This window comes from Calypte anna, chromosome 18 (assembly GCF_003957555.1).
Source record: "Calypte anna isolate BGI_N300 chromosome 18, bCalAnn1_v1.p, whole genome shotgun sequence".
Taxonomy (NCBI): Eukaryota; Metazoa; Chordata; class Aves; order Apodiformes; family Trochilidae; genus Calypte; species Calypte anna.
Window position 1 is genome coordinate 10837009 of NC_044263.1, and position 17441 is coordinate 10854449.

A 17441-nucleotide genomic window follows, 5' to 3' on the forward strand; every position below is an offset into this window, starting at 1 on the left:
TTTGGTATCGTGTAGCACAATCTGTTGAAGCTATTGAAACCAAACTAATGGAGAGACTGAACTGGCATCAAACTTACTTGCTGCTCCTGTTGTCTCATGGGTCCGGAAACATTACGCTGAGCCTGTAACATCTGCTGCTGGATTTGTAAACGTTGGTACGCCTGCAGAGCAGAAAGGAGAGGTCTCAAGTCCTGACACAGCCAATTAGGCAGATCAAGTTTGCTTGAACTGCTCTGGTACATAACAAAAACACAGAAGCATTCTGAAAACACTCAGTGAAGCAAAAGTAACTTTCTTGTTACAAACGGAGCAAGTTGTTAAAAAAAAAAAAAAAACCAAACAAAACCCATCCTTGTTACAACTGGAACTATTTGATACAGATGTAAAAACTTATAATTGCAGACATCTAATTACAGCTGAAATTAAAAGATACATGTAACAATTGTTAGATAGTGTTCTTGTTGCAAATTAAACAAATACAAATGTACCACAGTTGTTACAAATGAGAAGATATTACACAAGTACCATTCTTGTTACAAATGTGATAAATTTGTTGTGTAATAAATTTCTTACAAATTTTAAAACGTATCCAAGTCCACTGTTCCACTGAGCAGCTGCAAAGGGTAACTATTCCACAAATGACTATTCCACAAAACCTGAGGCAAACCCCATGATTCTGTTTCTTTTGGATTTCTTTTCTTTAAAAAGAAATTCTACCAAAGAAATCAGCGTGATTGTTTGAAAGAACTGCCACAGCCATTTAAAATGTAGGTTAGCCTTTCTCCTAACTTATCTTCATGCTTCCAGTTCTGACCTAGAGCTTATTTGCCTCATCTTTTCACTTACCAGCTGCAGCTGATAGAGCTGGTTCAACATCGTCATATGCTGAGGATTATTAATTGGCGAGGTTAACTGTGCAGGGCTGAGACCAATGTTTTTTGCTGCAAACTGCAAAAGCTGTGCTTGAACCTAAGAAAAGAGCAGTGCATTAAACATTGTACCTTTACTTTTAAGTCTGGCAACCGTGTAAGCCATTAGTAAGACTCAAAAGACATCACTGGAAAACATTACCAGTAACAGAAGTAGTACCAGGAATTTTATAAAATTAAGAAGAGGGTCTAATGCAAATCTTAATAAACATACTTAGGTGTCCATTTATGGCAAAAGAGCTAAGAATAAACTCCTCAGACCTTTAGAAACACTGCTTTTTGCAAAAAGGAACACAAGAGTGTGCTCACACAGACAACACACAGGTAAGAACCTCTTGCCCATGTTCCATGCTCACTGGCTAGTGAACAAATCAACACAGACACAGCCTGCAAAGCCTCAGCTGCACGAGAGGATGCATCCGGAGAGGAGAGTGCATATGGAAGAGTTCCAGGGAAAGGGAAAACTCCTGAGTGGAAATGTCATCTAACCTGAGGGGATAGAAACTGAGGCACTTGAGCACGAAGACTAGGCTGGGATGAATTAAGAGGTTGCACTGGCGGTTGCTGCGGCTGTTGCATGGTCCTGGCTTGTGCTGCTCCGCTATTGCCAAACATACCCAGATTGCCACTCGGTATCTACAGCAGGACAAGAAAGACACTGTCTTTTAAAGACATCACTTAATATATAACCTGGAAGTTACTTATCTGTGCAGCCTTTATCCTCCCAAGATTGTGACAGGCACAGATAAAGAAACCAGTACATACAGACTGGACTTGATGATCAGAGGCTTAGAGTCGGGCATGGCAAAGATCACCCTGTATCCACCACCCCAAACATTGGGAATTTTGTACAGATGCCTCAACAAAGGTAACTGAAGCTGAAGATCACTTTTATAAGGATGCATAACCCTAGAGGGTCACAAGATAAACAATGGAAAGTACTCGCCAAAAATGTTTGTATTTGTGTAGCAAGGGACAGGAGAATGGAGCCACTGAACTCACTGAATCCAAACCCTTACATTAGCTATACATTAGGCAGTTTTGTACTTAACATTTTACAAAGGTACTGATATGGAAATGCCATTAGTGCAGTCTCTGCTTCTGTTTAATGGGCTCTAAGTTCAGAACAAGTACTGCCTTTAGAAAACTAATTATAAAAGAATACACACAATAAAAAGCCATCAAAGAATGACACAGAGTTCTTCCGTGCTATTTCTTATCGTTGCTAGAATGGCAATTAATATGGTCAAAATAAGCTTTTCATAATCAACAGTAGTTTGTGGCCTCTCAGTCTTGCAGTGTTTATCAATTTTCCCCTCCATCTCCTTTCCTTTTCTTCCCCTTTCAGCAGGTTTTACCCAGCAGTAAAGCATCCCCCTTCACCACAGTGCTCTGTGTGACCAGAGGTGCAAGAAGCACACTTGCTTTCTTACTGCCTGTCAAAGCCATGAGCCCTCCTGGCACTTATGGCAGCAATAAAAAAAGACCCCATCACTTCTCACCCACCTCATCACTGAATAATTATGTGAACCAGGAAAGATGAATTAGAGCAATGTCTCTGCCTTAAGAGTCTGTGACAATTAGCAATGCCTCAAAAAAGAGAAACCTCACATCAATCAAGGCGGAGTTACACCAGGGTTCAGTGGTATAAATCCCTGATACTAGAGCTGCTTCTCCACAGATGTGTGTAATTAGCAGGGTAATTACAACTAAGCAGTTGTTTTATGTCCTCTAACATGAACTGTTTACACAGCAGGTACTTTCTCCACTGATATTTCATGTGAACAAAGATGTTGCATGTGCTGTCAGTGTAAAACATCATTTCCCCCAGGGAAGTGACGAGTCCAAGTGATCTGAAATTCAACTTGGGACCTCCCCCAACAGCCTTACCTGTCTAGAAGAATTCAAGTTTTGCATGCCCAGCCCTGAGGCAATCCCGCCCAGGGTCTGATTAGGGAGTGCACTGTTTGAAAGGGGGAGCTTCAGGCTTGGTGAAGGCAAAAATGGTGAAGTAGTGGGCTCTTCCACTAGGCCGCCATCCTGATTGGAGAAAGAAAGGGTGAGCTGCGTGCGGTGCCCAGGAGCAGACAGTGCACAAAACAGTGTCCCATGGAAATATAAAAGGGCATGGATGAATAAAAATATAAAAAATAATAATAATAAAAAAAACAATAACAAGGAATGAAAAGTATGGAGTGAAGGGAGAAGAAAGAAAGAAACAGTATTAAGGTACTGTTTTTCTTTACTTTGGTAACACTTAACCCACAGTACAATCACCCTCAGCCACCTCTCCAGAAGGAAAGGAAGGATTGTAGCACAGAGCTCTGGTGCAGCCACCTCTTCCTCCCCCCCCTTAGATTTTGCCCTCTCTCCTCCACAAGATTTAAACATGGAGAGGGCAGAAACCCGGCATATTTAAGGGAATTTTTCTGTTTGTTTGGTGAACTCTCAGCAGTGGAGCACCAACATACCTAGCCCAGAACTTGGGAAAAGGCCAGATCAGCTTATTTGCCATCAGTCTGTATTTGGTTCTGTATCATAGCTCTACTCTTAAAAGAGCATTTTTGCAACTAATCTGTTTTCCTGAGACACATGAGCCTCGTTTAATACTCACATAGCATCAAGTTATTATTATCCACTATGAAACATTACACTCTAAAGCACCCAGTGAACACAAAAATGCTTAAAAACAGTAATTATAATGTTGTCTCTATAGCCTTCCTAGGAAAGTGATTAAGATACTGCCTGAACATCCCCCAGGAGGAGGCAGATTTTAGCAAGGCATAAGGACCCCTCTCTGACTGCCAGGCTGTAAGGAGCCAGGGATGAACAGGGATACAATGCACAGAAGGCAGCCCCAGCAGGGGCAAAACAGCAAGTCACAAAATAAAATAAATCACAGAATCCCTAATCAAACAGGTAGGTATCTAGCTAGTATTACAGTGGCGTACTGAGTTCTATCTCAAACTGTGCTTTGATGTCTGCAAAGCCTGCAGCAAGCATGATCAAATAACACTGTGTACAAAGTAGAGCTCAAAAAAAAACCCACCAAAAAAACCACAAACACAGGCAGAGTGAGAAATCTTTAATTTGCAATGTGCTGGACTGGTGTTTTTCAGACAATGTATTCATTGCAATGTGAGCTTTTTAAATAGCTGAGGAGCCTAGGTTATTTCAAGTAATAAATCCAATGCCCCAGAAGACTGTGAGACACTGATAAATCTCCTTTGTCTAAAAAAGCAGCCCAGTCTGCTAACCAAACCCAAACAAATGACCTAATGCAGCGAGCATGCTTGGTAAATTTTATGTTCTAAGTTAATCCTGAAAAATGCATTTTCAACAGCTCTCCTTTGATGCAAAGGAAAAGTTTCTTTACTATCAGGCAAAGTGACACTTGACATGCTATCTGACTATCCGTAGGGGGACACTGACATTTTCTAATGATATCCCCAAGGCCTTTCAGCTCAAGATATTTTACATTCTACTGGACATCAGTCACACTCCACAAACAACTGCAGCTTGCATGACAGTAACAGGTTCAAGGATTTCTACTTAGATCACAGACATATGTTTACAATTCCACCCTTCCCCCTTTAAAGTGAAAATAATTTCAAGCTTCATGCTTGCTCTCTCCTTCAGATGCCATTGTTTCCTATGAGAAGAAGCCTACTGACCATGAAAGAGCAATGCAGTGCCTCCCTGCCCTCAGAATTCATTCCAGTCTTGTCTCATTGACATTATTTTTTCCCCGTTTTGGAAACAGGCAGTGCCAGGGACAGTGGAGGACAAGCCACACTGGAGACTCAGGCATTTAATTTCCAGCACAGGCAGGCTCTTGCTGCAAGGAAACCTCCACAGGAGTGTTCCTTAGCTGAACTGCAGCCTTCTGTACCAAGTTTGTAACATGTTAGTCACATTTATTTTTTTAAGCTTAAATGTGTAAGGTGCCAGCTGTGCTGCACAAATCTGTGCTCTAAGTCAAGCTGAAATCAATTAATTTCACACAGAGCCCTTCAGTTAGCCAACAAAAAGCACTCCATCATTCTCAACCTAGACTAGGTGATATCTTTACTGGGTTTGTGACCAACTGTTTTTCTTCCTGAAGAATAATCTTTTTTACATAGCTTTTCTTCTTCTGTGATTTTCTTAGAAATGTGTTGCATTTCTTTCAGGATAATCAATTAAACAAATACCCTACATCTGAATTGTCCAAGTCGTGCTCAATCCAGCACTGTTTTTAGCTTACTTTAAAGAACTGGACACAACTGTAACCTCCTACTGGTGCTAATATTTCCTTCTGCTGTTACCCAACACAAACACCACAGTCATGCTCAATATATTACTTTCAGGACTTCAGAAAGTCTCTCATGATCATCCCATGTACCAAATATGACAGAATGCAAATGGTATTAATCAGATTTTTTAGCCCTGTGAGAGAGAGACAATCTTGCAAAGGATTCCTGACAATCACCTGCCAACAACTGACACTGCATGAATCAAAGTGTCCCAACAGACAGATGAGAGATAGATGAATTTGCCAGAGGTCTTTGTATGAAGTCAGTTACAGAAGTAAATTAGAAGAAAATACGCATTAAATCTTTTTCCAGATGAGGAAATTAAAGGATTTTACCTCAAAATATGTTCTTTTCAAATCTGAAAGGAGTTAGGTACAGGTAAAAGAAACTTGCAGGAAATGCAGTACTCCAAGAAGTATTCATCAGTTTTGAAAACACAAGAATACAAAAGAGATTTCAAAACTTGGAAGTTCAAAAAAGAAAATCACTGGAACAGAGGAAGCCAAGATGGAGGAAAGAGTAATCTAAGATTCAGCCTTAAAATTCCAGTGCCCATAATCCAATTGCAAGGCCTACAGAAGTCTTCCTGTGTAATGCTAAAACATTCCATTCATAATCCCCAAGACAAAAAGCAATCACTCTCACCAGAGATAGCTGGGATCAGAATGTGAAGGATAAGGTTGGGAAAAAACCCACCAAACACTCTGTGTTTGAATTAGAAACAAGGCAAAAGCCCTGTCAGAGTATTTTAGGAAGAACATGATTGCAGCCAAGAGGCATCAACACTTCTAGACCTGGATTTCTCAAGAGTGGAGAAGAAAAGCTGTGACATGGAGAATCTGCAGCAAGCACTGAGGAAGAAAGTCAAAGCAAACATTATTCTAAGGAGCTTTTTAGTTGCACAGACCATTACTAATCCAGACAGAACAGGGAGTTCAATGGGCCCAGAAGGAAATGTAAGGGCTGGATATTCTCTCTCCTCAAATGTATAAGGTTAAAGAACAGATAATAAGTTTATCTGTCAGAGAAAATGTGGGGAGAGGGGAAGAGGGAGGGGAAAAAAAAAAAATCACAGAGACTCAACTCAGATGAGCAGAAGAGCTGAGAAAGAGTGGTACCAATGAGCACACCTACCCAGCTTACAATTTCATGATGAGGAACCTTGCATGATTTCCTGAAGACTCAGGAAAGCTGAACAAAAAGATAAAGACTTGGTAAGACAGTAAGTAAAAAAGGAACATTAGCTGGAGTGCTTTGTGCAGCTGTGCAGGGAGCTTGCTCACCAAGGATGACCTGAGCAGCAAGCAGGACAGCTTGTGCTCTGAAATAGTACCTCAAAGGGCAGAAAGGTTTTAGAGGAGTTGTATGAGCTGTAAATCTGGAAAGAACTTCTTTGGGAAAAGCTCCCTAGCCTTAGAGTAGGAACTTTATCTGTTTAATTCACTTAGCCAGTCACTCAGCACTCTGATAGCTAACAAACACAGTTTGGGATTATTTCCTTTGTTGCAGTCAAGTCACAGTTACACGTTATGCCCAGACTGACAGGTTTTATTTCCTTTTGAATATTAATAATTTTACTACTCACAACTTCTCAATAGTTGTGTTTAACATTTGCTTCCATGATTATGCATTATGCTGCACATAATGCACCTCTCTCTCTCTAACAGTAATTCTACTGCTCAAGATTTTGTTATCCTAGAAAAGAAAAGGTTAACTGGCATGCATGCATCAAGTCTGTGACCTTCAGCAGGAGAGAAATCCTTCAGTTAACATATTCATTTAAGTTTGTCATACACAAATAGATTTGCTTTAGTTAAGCATGAACTTTCCATGGCAGGAAGAGAAAAGGAGGAAAAAGAGCCAGATTGAGTCTTACACTTAGGAAATACAGTCAGTTTAGTTTGATTCAGGGAACAAAAAAATAATGGACACCACATCATTCCAGTGCAAGTAGGGAGCTCAGAACGAACAAATGTTATTATCACGTTACCTGCCAAAAGCAGAAAATCAGTATTCTTGTATATAGGAGCCAATTGCTCATTAATAATATAAATAACCTATACCAAGTAAGATGCCTTTGTGTTCAATCAAATTAAATTGCTTACAGTAAGCATTGTAGCAGTCAAAAAACTCAAACTGTTTAGACTGCAATGACAGCAGAAATAAATACTAGCTGCCCTGAAAAGGTCAGTATTTATCAGATGTCCCAGCACAGCACCGTGCTGATTCTCTAAGCATAACACCTGGGAACCTGTCAGAACACAAGCCATAACTTTAAGGGTAACACTAGTTAAGACTGTAAGAAAACAAGAGGGTAGAGGACCAGAAAGATAATGGGGATTCAGGGTCAGTGAAGTTTTTGATGCAGTCTGTGTTGACACGACTGGATATTGGTACTGCCTCACATCCTGTAAACACCTTATGTAGAACACATTGGTTTCAGCAGAACTTGTGAAAAGCACCAATTTCTGCTCTCAGAAACCACCAGCCCCCATCTGTGTCAAATAAAGAATGGCACCAGAGACTGTTCTTGCCATATTAATAATTTGGGGGTATTCTGAGGTGATTTGGTGGGTCTCTTTCTAAGACTTGTGTCATCTGGTAAATCTCAATTCCTACTGGAGATCTGGCTGTACTTTTCCCTATATTCTTTTTTTCAGTCACTTTGAATCTTGGACACAAATACTCTGGGGCTTCTCCTCAGTCATTAAGTGGTGCTGGAAAATTTGTCATACATGACCACAGAAAAGGAAGCTCAGAGAAGCTATTTATGACTGTGTGTCTGCTCTCTGACTTCACAAAAATATCTCGGCTCCTCATCCTTATTTAAATACTGAGCTTTCATTGAACTCCAAAATGAGCTTAACACTAAAACAGGAATTATGAGCCCAATTCCTTAAGATTTTAACCTTGGTCCTGCCTGATCATTAATCTGGGCAAGGGTCACTGACTCCTTACCAAGTTTCCAAGTCTAACACTGGGGATGACCATCACTCTTTTCTGTGTGGGAATCAAATCACCAGTCCTCTCCAAAAGGACTAAATCGCCCAGAAAATAAAAAAAAATAAGAAGATAAATCATTACACATGGCTTTATTGTCTTTATCACAATTCTCTCTACAGCTTTCTAAACACACCCTGGAAATCATTAATATTTCTGTCCAGTTTTCACTTGGATGCCACACTCCTAGCCATCCACTTACCTTGTCAAGGAAGGTGGGGCGGTCCATGGAAGACTCTTTGGAGATTGGTGGTGGGCGGCAGCCAAGGGGTTTGGTGACCATTCCATTGTAGTCAGTCACTCCCATTCCACGCTTGTCCATTTCCACCTTCTTTTCCAGCAGAGCACCTGCACAGAGAGGGGAAATGTGTCAAAGGAGGTGATGTACAGACAAGGAGTTTGCCAACAGAGATGTATGTCTGGCTTGCAGAAGCAAAAAAATAAATATTACCCCATAGGTCTGGATAAGATCAAGTTCTCAGAAGCATGAATGGTTCCCATGTTGCTTTAAAGAAAAAAAATAATATTTACGTAATACTTACTCATGGCCTGATCGAGATTCATATTGTTGCTCTTCAAGGCCTCTTCCGCTGGCTCTCTCTGTCAAAGATATGGAGTATGTTAAGAGAAAAAGTCATCATGTGTCTATGATATCAAAGCAAACAGAGCCAACAGATATGTGTCCTAAATACTGGATTAAATATTTATTCACTGGTACAAATAATCACCTCACACATTTTTTTCCTGCTTTTAACTAACTCCCATAACAAAAAAAAAAAAAACCAGCTGTATTCTAATTTCACCTGGGTAATAAGGGTTAAAAAAAAAAAAAGAATCATTACTGAAGTTCAAAATAACATCTCTTGCTAGAAAACTAAACTTCAGAAGTTCTACACACGTCATCACACAAAGCACATCATCAGGTAATTTCAGAGAGTGTGCTATGAGTTTAGGGTAGGTTTCTGAAATGAAACTAAATAGGTAACAGAATTATTTCCCAGACTGAAGAAGAGACTGAAAATCTTTCTGTAGCTACAGCCTGAAACAAGAGTTGGAACTACAAGTTTTAAAAGCTAAGCCACAGCTGTTGTAGCTGTGAACTCTACTCACAGGGAAGCCCATGTCTGTGAGCTGTTTTATCAGACGGTTCATGATCCAGGCCTCATCTTGCTTGCTAGATGTCTTCATGCCCTTAGTAAATAAACAGGAGATTCCATTAGTGGTCTGGTTCCCACATTCACACTGATGAGATGAACATAAAATAGATGGTAAGTTTTTCTTATTAATAACACATGCTACTGAAAGATGTATTAGTACATTAATTTAGAAAGTACTGAAGAACCCTCCGAGCAACGCAACTATGATTCTCTTCCCCCAAACAGTGGACAAATTTTATCTCAGCTGAATAGGTGTTCAGTGTGTTATTTAGTATTTGATTTGCTGACCACTGAATTAAAGCCACCTTTGAATTTACTTATTTCATTTTAATCCCTGGTGGAAAAATATAATGAAATAATAATTTCTGAAAATAGTACAACACTTCCTGAAAAACATTCCCAAAAACGACTTTGCAACCTTGAAGTTAAGAATGTTACTCAGTGTATTTTCTTAAAAACAAACAAGAGCGTCTAGATAAACACCTTTAAAAGATCTCTGTGCAGCTTTTCTATCACAAAATCCTTAAGAAGTCTCTTCCTTTCAGTTCTCCAGAAAGTACCAAGGGACAAGCGTGGATTTGTTTTGGGCTGCGGACAGTACAAGAAACAACCATACTTGATCAAATCACTGGCCTAGCTGTTGACTAATGGAACAACAAACAAACTGGCTAAATGCATTCCCAATTCCTTTAAGTTACAGCCTGGCCTTCTCCTGAAATAAAGACTGCAGTGGAAAGCTTCCTAACATAGCTGGCTATGTTACTGGGTGAGTGTGGCATCAATAAAAGTTTGCTTTCTTCTCATACACACCTTAGAATTATTTATTTGTTCCTCACAAAGAGGAAGCAGATTTTTTTGTTGTTGAACCATTTCATCACAAATTACTGTTAATGTTTTTTCACCATCATGAAAATGGTTTGAAAGCCCCCTTAACATGGTTTCTGTTAATACATTATCATTTCTTCAGAGCACATGGAAGCTTATAGAACTTTAAGAGAAAACAAAAGCAGCAACAACAAAACCTCCCAAAACATCTGACAGGCTGAAAGTCCAAGATCTCCCACTTCCCCCTGTAAGCAGGTAGGCAGTACTTGAACCACAGTAGTGGCAAGCTGTGTCTGTTCAGGTGTCAGAGGTCTAATTTAAGAGTTCAGGTGCAATGCAACAAAACCTGTGACAACTCATTCTAGAAATGTTATATACTAATTCCACTTATTTCTAGAGACCATCTTAGTTTTTGTCTTACCTTTTGAAGTCCTTTCTTCGGGGCATTTCCCCAGGAATTACAGGAGGAGCTGCTCTCTTGTGAAGCAGTATTATTCCACATATCTCCTTCCTCATCTTCCCACTGACTAGTACTGAGATTCACTTCATCCCCACCACTGCCCCAGCCTTCTTGCATAGATTTTGAAGCTGGAGGGAAAGGAAAGAGGGAGAAGAAAAAAATCAGATTCAATTTCCTGCAAATTTAGAGATCTATCCTTTTATGCCAGATCCAGCATGCTAACATTTGAGTCTTCTCAAGAGATAGAGAGGTTCATCAAGTAGCTTAATAGGCATTAAATGATAAGGACTCCTCCTTTGAAGTCAGCAAAAAAGAGAAGTTCTCTAAATACTTTACAGAGGAATAACTCCAGCAACTGCAAGTCCAGACCTTTCCTAAGCAAGTAAAATCCGTGCTCATGGGCATATCAGTCTCCTAGGAACCACAAAGGATGACCACTCACTTCATGACCCATTTTGCTTTCAACAAATCTCACCATTTTAGCTGCCACATTCTTCCAATGAACAAAACCAAATTTTGGGATCACTACTAATGAGAAATTCATTCCCATCTCAGAAGAATGGGATCCACCAGAGGCATGTGGGCTGCATGGAACACTCTCAGTGATGAGGTTGTCATCTTGTTCTGTTTAATTCTGTTCATTCTGTTTGAAGCTGGGATTATTCATTTTAAGACCTCTCATTCCTGTTTTGTTTTGCTTTGTTCTGTTTTCTGGGCCTTACACTTCTTTCTCAAGATAGTATTTCGCAGGGGTGAAGACTTCCACAGATAAAACAGAACTCTAAAACAAGAGGTCTCCATTTGGAGATTTTTCACAGATAATTTTAGTTAGGAAGTTGTGAAGCAGTAAGCAGCTCAGGATGTCCCTGTACCCATTAAAAGCTTTCACATCTGAAGAAGACAACCACTGCCTCAGTTTAACCTAAAAGTGAGGTTATGATTAGTTGTTCTCATCTGTTGCTTTTCCTAGCAGAATAAATCATATAACAACTGATCTCAGTTACTTTGCATCAAAAGTTTTCTTTGAAGTACTGTTCACATGCTTCTGCAGTCTCACAGTTTCCTTGGCGTCCACTTTGCTGCTTTTCCAGCACACAAAGAGACCCTAAGGAATACCTTTAAATTTACTCAATCAGCCCACTATATTCCTATTTTTGTCTAAATTTGGTATCTGGAACATCAACATTTCGAGATATCTAATGAAACTTTGAGACTGAAATCAAGATTTAAATACACAGGAAACCAAAAAATGCTGTTTGAAAACTCAGTATGTTTCTCCAGCCTCTCAGGACAGTGACATCCAGACACGTACCTGGTTTGCACAGTGCTGGGGCAGCAGCTGGAGCATTTGTTCTTCCATATGTCCCTGCTGACTCAGCAGGATTCTCTCCCCACCCTGTACCACTGCTGGGGGGTTTCCCCCATGCTGAAGTGCCATTATCAACTGCAGCAGAAGGGGATGATGGCTCTCCCCAAGAAGCTTCACTCTTTGTGTGGACAGTAGGCATCTCTCCCCAGCCTGCTGAAGCAAGGGGAAGGACACAACAACAGTGATGAGAGGTTTTTTGGTCAAGCATTTCAAAGATGAACATTTTATTACAGTCTTTGTAGCACGAGCTGGTAAGGAGGCACAGAGATTTTAACGAAGCGTTTGCTTTTAAAAATAAAACGTCTTTGATTTGGTCTCAAGTTTCATGTATTGAATATTAGTGCCAAGTTAAGACAGAAGGAGTGTTTTAGAAAACAGGCAGGAGCAGGCAGGCTGCTATGTTAGACCTTGTCCCAAGGCAGCAGCTGCTTCCAAAGTGACTTCTCAGAGGAGACTGAACAGGGCTCAGGAAACACACCCAGCAGTGCAAGCAGGTGGGAGATCAGGACCCAAATTGGAATTGGGCCCCATTTCACTGAAAAACTAAGCTATTTTAATTTCTTTTTCTTTTTTTGCAAATTAGCAAATCTCTCTTCTCATGCCCTACAAGGAAGGGCATGTTTGTATGGAGTGTGCATTCTTTACAGCTTTTATTCCAGCTTATGCTTGATGTGTTCCCACTGAGTCCCTGCATAAGAATAAATACGATTTATAAAGAGAACAAAAGACTACAATTAGAATCTACAGTCAAAACATGAGGAACAGCAAGTAGAACTCCCTCTTTTCCTGCAGAATATTATTTTAACTCACTGAAAAACGTAAGCCACTATAAAGAAACTGTCTGGCTTGGCTTGAATGTAAGACATTGTAATCCTGATTTTAGCACTCAAGTCAAATGAGTCAGGAGCAGCCATAGCTTGAGTCCTAAGAGCAATACCAAACAACACAGCAAAAGCATAAACTGAATTTAAAATGACTACTACCTCTTAAAACAAGTTTTGTTTTATTCTGAAGGGACTCATCTGGACCATAGATGGAGTTCAAGGTACTTTTGTAAAGTATACAAAAGAGCCAAACACCTAATAGGAATGTAAACAGTTTTTATATATACCTGACATAACCTGTTCTGCTATGATTGCCACAAAAAGCATCAGATTACATGACAACTGAGATTCCAAGAGTATTGTAGAATTCCGTGTGCTCAGAGCTTCCACTGCTGATCAGGCTGCTAATCCAGGAATCCTCTTTTCAGTGGGCATCATAAGTATGGGTAATTTATTCTGATCAACTATTGCTCTGCCAAATCTCTCATTTCTAGGAGCTCACAGCATGAAACAGACCTGGGAAATGTGAAACTTAGATTTGTTGATAACCAAAACCCTTTATCATTCCTGTTTTTAACAGATTTTCATAATTTCAAGACCAGATGTCTGCTTTGCTGCAGAACTTTTCCTTTCTTGCTCCCTAGTCTTACCTGTAAAAAAACCTCAGGTTTCAGTGAGCAGAAACAAGAGACAAGCAGAGTAGGTAGGAAATGGCAAGAAAGTCACCACAAAAAAACTTTCATTTAAGAGTGCCTTGGAATACAGCAGTCCATCTAAAAACAGAGTTTAACTGAGAAACAAGTCCAGCAAACTTCCTGTTAGATACCTTTGCAGAACTTACCAACTTCCACAGAATTTCTGTTCCTAGAACCTCTGGCAGCATTCACCACCAGCAGTGACTCACACATTTGTGAGCAATGAAACAAATTCCTTTCAAACAGATGGGCTCAGATCTGTGCACCACTTCAGTGTTACTCTATTACACATTTATTTTAGGCTCTATTTCTCAAAGCAACTGCAGCCCTCTCAGATACTGACAGACATTTATAAGACAAAAAATAATCTAAAGGAAGCCTACACGTTCAGGACATGTAGCTTAATAAAGCTCTTTACTAACAGCAAGATTTATTGTGTTTTAAAACACCTGAAACAACTCAGAATTTCCATTCCATGAAACTGATTTCCATTGAAGAGAACATTACTGTGTTCTATTAAGGTATCTTCAGTTTCTTGCTATTTTCAAGTGTGTACAGAAGACACACATGTACATTTCCATAGAAATGAACCTCTCCTGAGCATCACCACTTCCATGGTGTTCCACCTAAAATACTTATCCAAGCTTTCTGCTTGTATATTCAAGTCAACTTTATTTAAGAAATCTTTTATTTGAATTTCTGCCTCAGTACTCAGGAGGCAACCCTGTCAGGCAACTGCATGTATTTAATCATATTGGCATCTGGAAAAGATTAAGCACAGGCAAATGAAACAGAAAACAGAACATCTCTAAAGTACCAACTAGAATACAGATCCACAGAGAGCAGAATACTGACACTTCCTAGTTTATACACCCCATACTGGAAAATCTAAATCGTTCAATTAATGACAATAACCTTAAAACACAATCCATATATTGGACAGACAAAGTGTTCTAGGTTGTAGGCTAAAAACTCAGCCTGGTCCTTCTGATGCTCTTTACTATGAAGTCAACAACATTGATGACAGACCACAGATGTGCAATGTCCAGGTTATTTTGGGTTAAGTGCTTTAAATACACCAAGCAGTAAATTATACAGATTGCAAATAATGAGGGAGCCAATCTTTACTAAGAGATAACATTTGCTATTACATAAAAGCAGACAAAAGGCCTCAGCTAAAATTTCCCAAACTATCTTAACAGATGAAATTATGTACAGAAAAATCAGTAAATAAAATCTGAAGGCTGCTGGAGAAGTGAAGTAACTTGCACATTGGAAAAAGTAACCTGTATATAAATTCCCAAGTACTTCTCAATTACAAATCTGGTTTTCCCTCTGTGGTAAGTACATGCTGACTTAACATCACTATCTCTGTGCTATCTCTGTATGACTCCATACCACTCTATTTTAAAAACTTATAAAGGTAAATAAAGTTACATTTTAGAATGAATGACAAAGTCCTGCTAGCCAGAGGAAAAAAAGAGATTTACTTTGAGGGTTTTTTTGTCCCAGGCTCTTCCTAGATTTTTAAAAATAACCCAGCATGCTTTGTATTTGAAACAGACACAGAATATAAGGTCAGAGGCTGCAATCTCAACAGCTGCTCCTGGCAGCTCAGTACTTTACAGTCCTATCATTACCTACCAAATATCTACCTGCTCACAGATAAATGGTGGTTCAGTGGGCTGAACGAGCACAAGAAGCTGCTTTTGAGTTCCTTTACACAGCCCTTTGGAAGGAAAAGGTTCTGCTCAGAGAAATCTGTTTTCTTTATGAAAATAATGTGCATACAGGCTTCCACAAAAAAAGGATCCATGGCTTAAATAACAGCCAGATCTGTCCTGCAACAGACCAAGCTCTGTTAAAAAAGCTCTCTGGCAAGAAAGTGTGGTTTTAATACTGAGGTTTTAAAGCACTGTTAGAATTGCAAGAAACAAAAAGATCACAGTGAGTAATAAACATGGACACATTGGCAGAGGTCTGTTTTATAGAAATAAAAACATAATTAACATTGGGCCTCAGCCAACAGGAAATCCTCAAGGGAAAGTGAAATGTTAACTAAGCCATGGCAGGATGCAGTTGTTTTCCCTCAAAATAACCCTATAGCTATTTGGATGGCAGAAATGGTTTTCCTTGAAGTTGTTTGGTCTGTGATTAGTACCAGAGTGTATGAATATAATTCAAGCATATCAAGATATTAGAACCTTATGTAGACAAAAAGGATGAAAAATAGGTAGAAAAATGATATTGTTTACTAAATATTTACTAGTTAGTTGTTAATAATAGAAAATAAATAAGCTATACAAGTGAGAGAGAGTGCGTGTGTGTGTTTTGAAACCTTAAAGTAAGGAAAAGGCATCACAGAGCTTCTCTGCTTCACATGAATTCTGTGCTATGAGCTGAGACAAATGCACGAGGATTCTAAAGAGAACTTACACATTTAGAATTTAGACCTGGTTCAGATTTTAAAACTTAGGCTCCTTAATCTCTAGAAAACACAAAGACCATGATTTTTCACCTCAAATCTCCATAGGGAAGCCTCTATTCCCTTTTTGTTTCTTTTCTCAGCTGGAGGATGGATGGTTGGAACCCTGCCAGCCATGACCAACCTAACAGGAACAGATCTGGTACTGCCTGGGATCCAAGCCCTGTTTGCAAAACCTTTTCTCACTTCTTATTCCCCTTCTATCAAAACAAGTATTATGCATGAGCAACTTACATTAAAATCAAATCTAAACTCAAACCACTAGCTTTCTGCTCCCTTTTCAGACAGCTCACCAGTGGTTTGGGTTCCTATCACCAGGAAGGACTGTGTTTATCACATTATGGTTTTTTTCCCCCCTCTGCCCCCTAAGAGAAAAAGAAATTCCTTCAGTATTATCCATTTTCATCAAGTGTGTACCAGCATCTGCTTCCCATCAATAGCTTTTTAAGTTCTGAATTCAAGGAATTTTCAGAACTTCTGGGCATGGGTGATAACTTCAATAACAAGACTGTAACTTGGTCTCCATTTCTAAACTAATATCTTATATAAACTTAAAACCCCAAAGGGACTAATGCTCCTTTGTGCTCTGCAGCAAAATTAAAATTCACTGCTTTGCTTTCAGGATGCAGGACTGTGCCATCCCACAGCTACACCAGACTTCCCTACAGGAACAGAGGGCAGGGTTCCTTCTTCATGATACTCCATGAATAACAGGGAATGCTAAAAATGATTGGGAAAGCATGTCACAGCCTGAGACACAGTGCCAGTGGTAACTACTTCAGTGATAGAGGATTCTAGATGAGCACCCAACCTGAGCCTTACGGCACAGTCTTGAACAACACAATCGTGCTCTGCATGCAAAGAGTGTACATGGAATTTTCTTGTGAATTTTCTGATTCTTGTCTCCCTTGCAGCAGAGGCTGGAAAGGCACAGCCAATGGGATAGGGAACTGGAGCAGGAAAAATAAAAAGGTTGAACAGCACACCAAACTGTAAGCCCCTGCCTGTGTGGAAGGAAAGCAGCTCATGACTTGCTTCTCATTTCTTAGCTGTCCCAGCTGGGACATGATTTGTGATGTTTAAAGTCTGTGTAAATTTCCACAAAGACCAACAGGATATTGCTCTACAGCTGCTATGTGCTACACAGTGCTAAAGACAGGTCTTTGACTGGGGAAGCTAATATGGTCATTTTAAATTACATTTTCTGCTCTCTCTCTCTGTGTAAGATAAACTCATGACTGGCCCAACAAAAGTAAAAATATGCACAACACATGAGGACAGAGGGGACTTGCAGAGTCAGCTATAATCCTTTAAAATATTTCCATGTATGGCCTTTATTTTTGTACCTATGGCCTAATGTTTGTCTTCAGTAAATCTAAATTTTAGTATTAGAACTGTATTT

General features: G+C 39.6%; 1 protein-coding gene across 1 annotated transcript in view; it reads right to left on the bottom strand.

Annotated features, from left to right (window-relative positions):
* Positions 1-17441, bottom strand: part of TNRC6C (trinucleotide repeat containing adaptor 6C) — a 78835-nt gene that overhangs the window by 14974 nt on the left and 46420 nt on the right. Inside the window, 9 exon segments of the mRNA XM_030462075.1 lie at positions 78-161; positions 847-969; positions 1419-1565; positions 2820-2969; positions 8427-8572; positions 8767-8824; positions 9335-9415; positions 10628-10794; positions 11979-12188. Coding sequence (XP_030317935.1) covers positions 78-161; positions 847-969; positions 1419-1565; positions 2820-2969; positions 8427-8572; positions 8767-8824; positions 9335-9415; positions 10628-10794; positions 11979-12188 — 1166 coding nt within the window.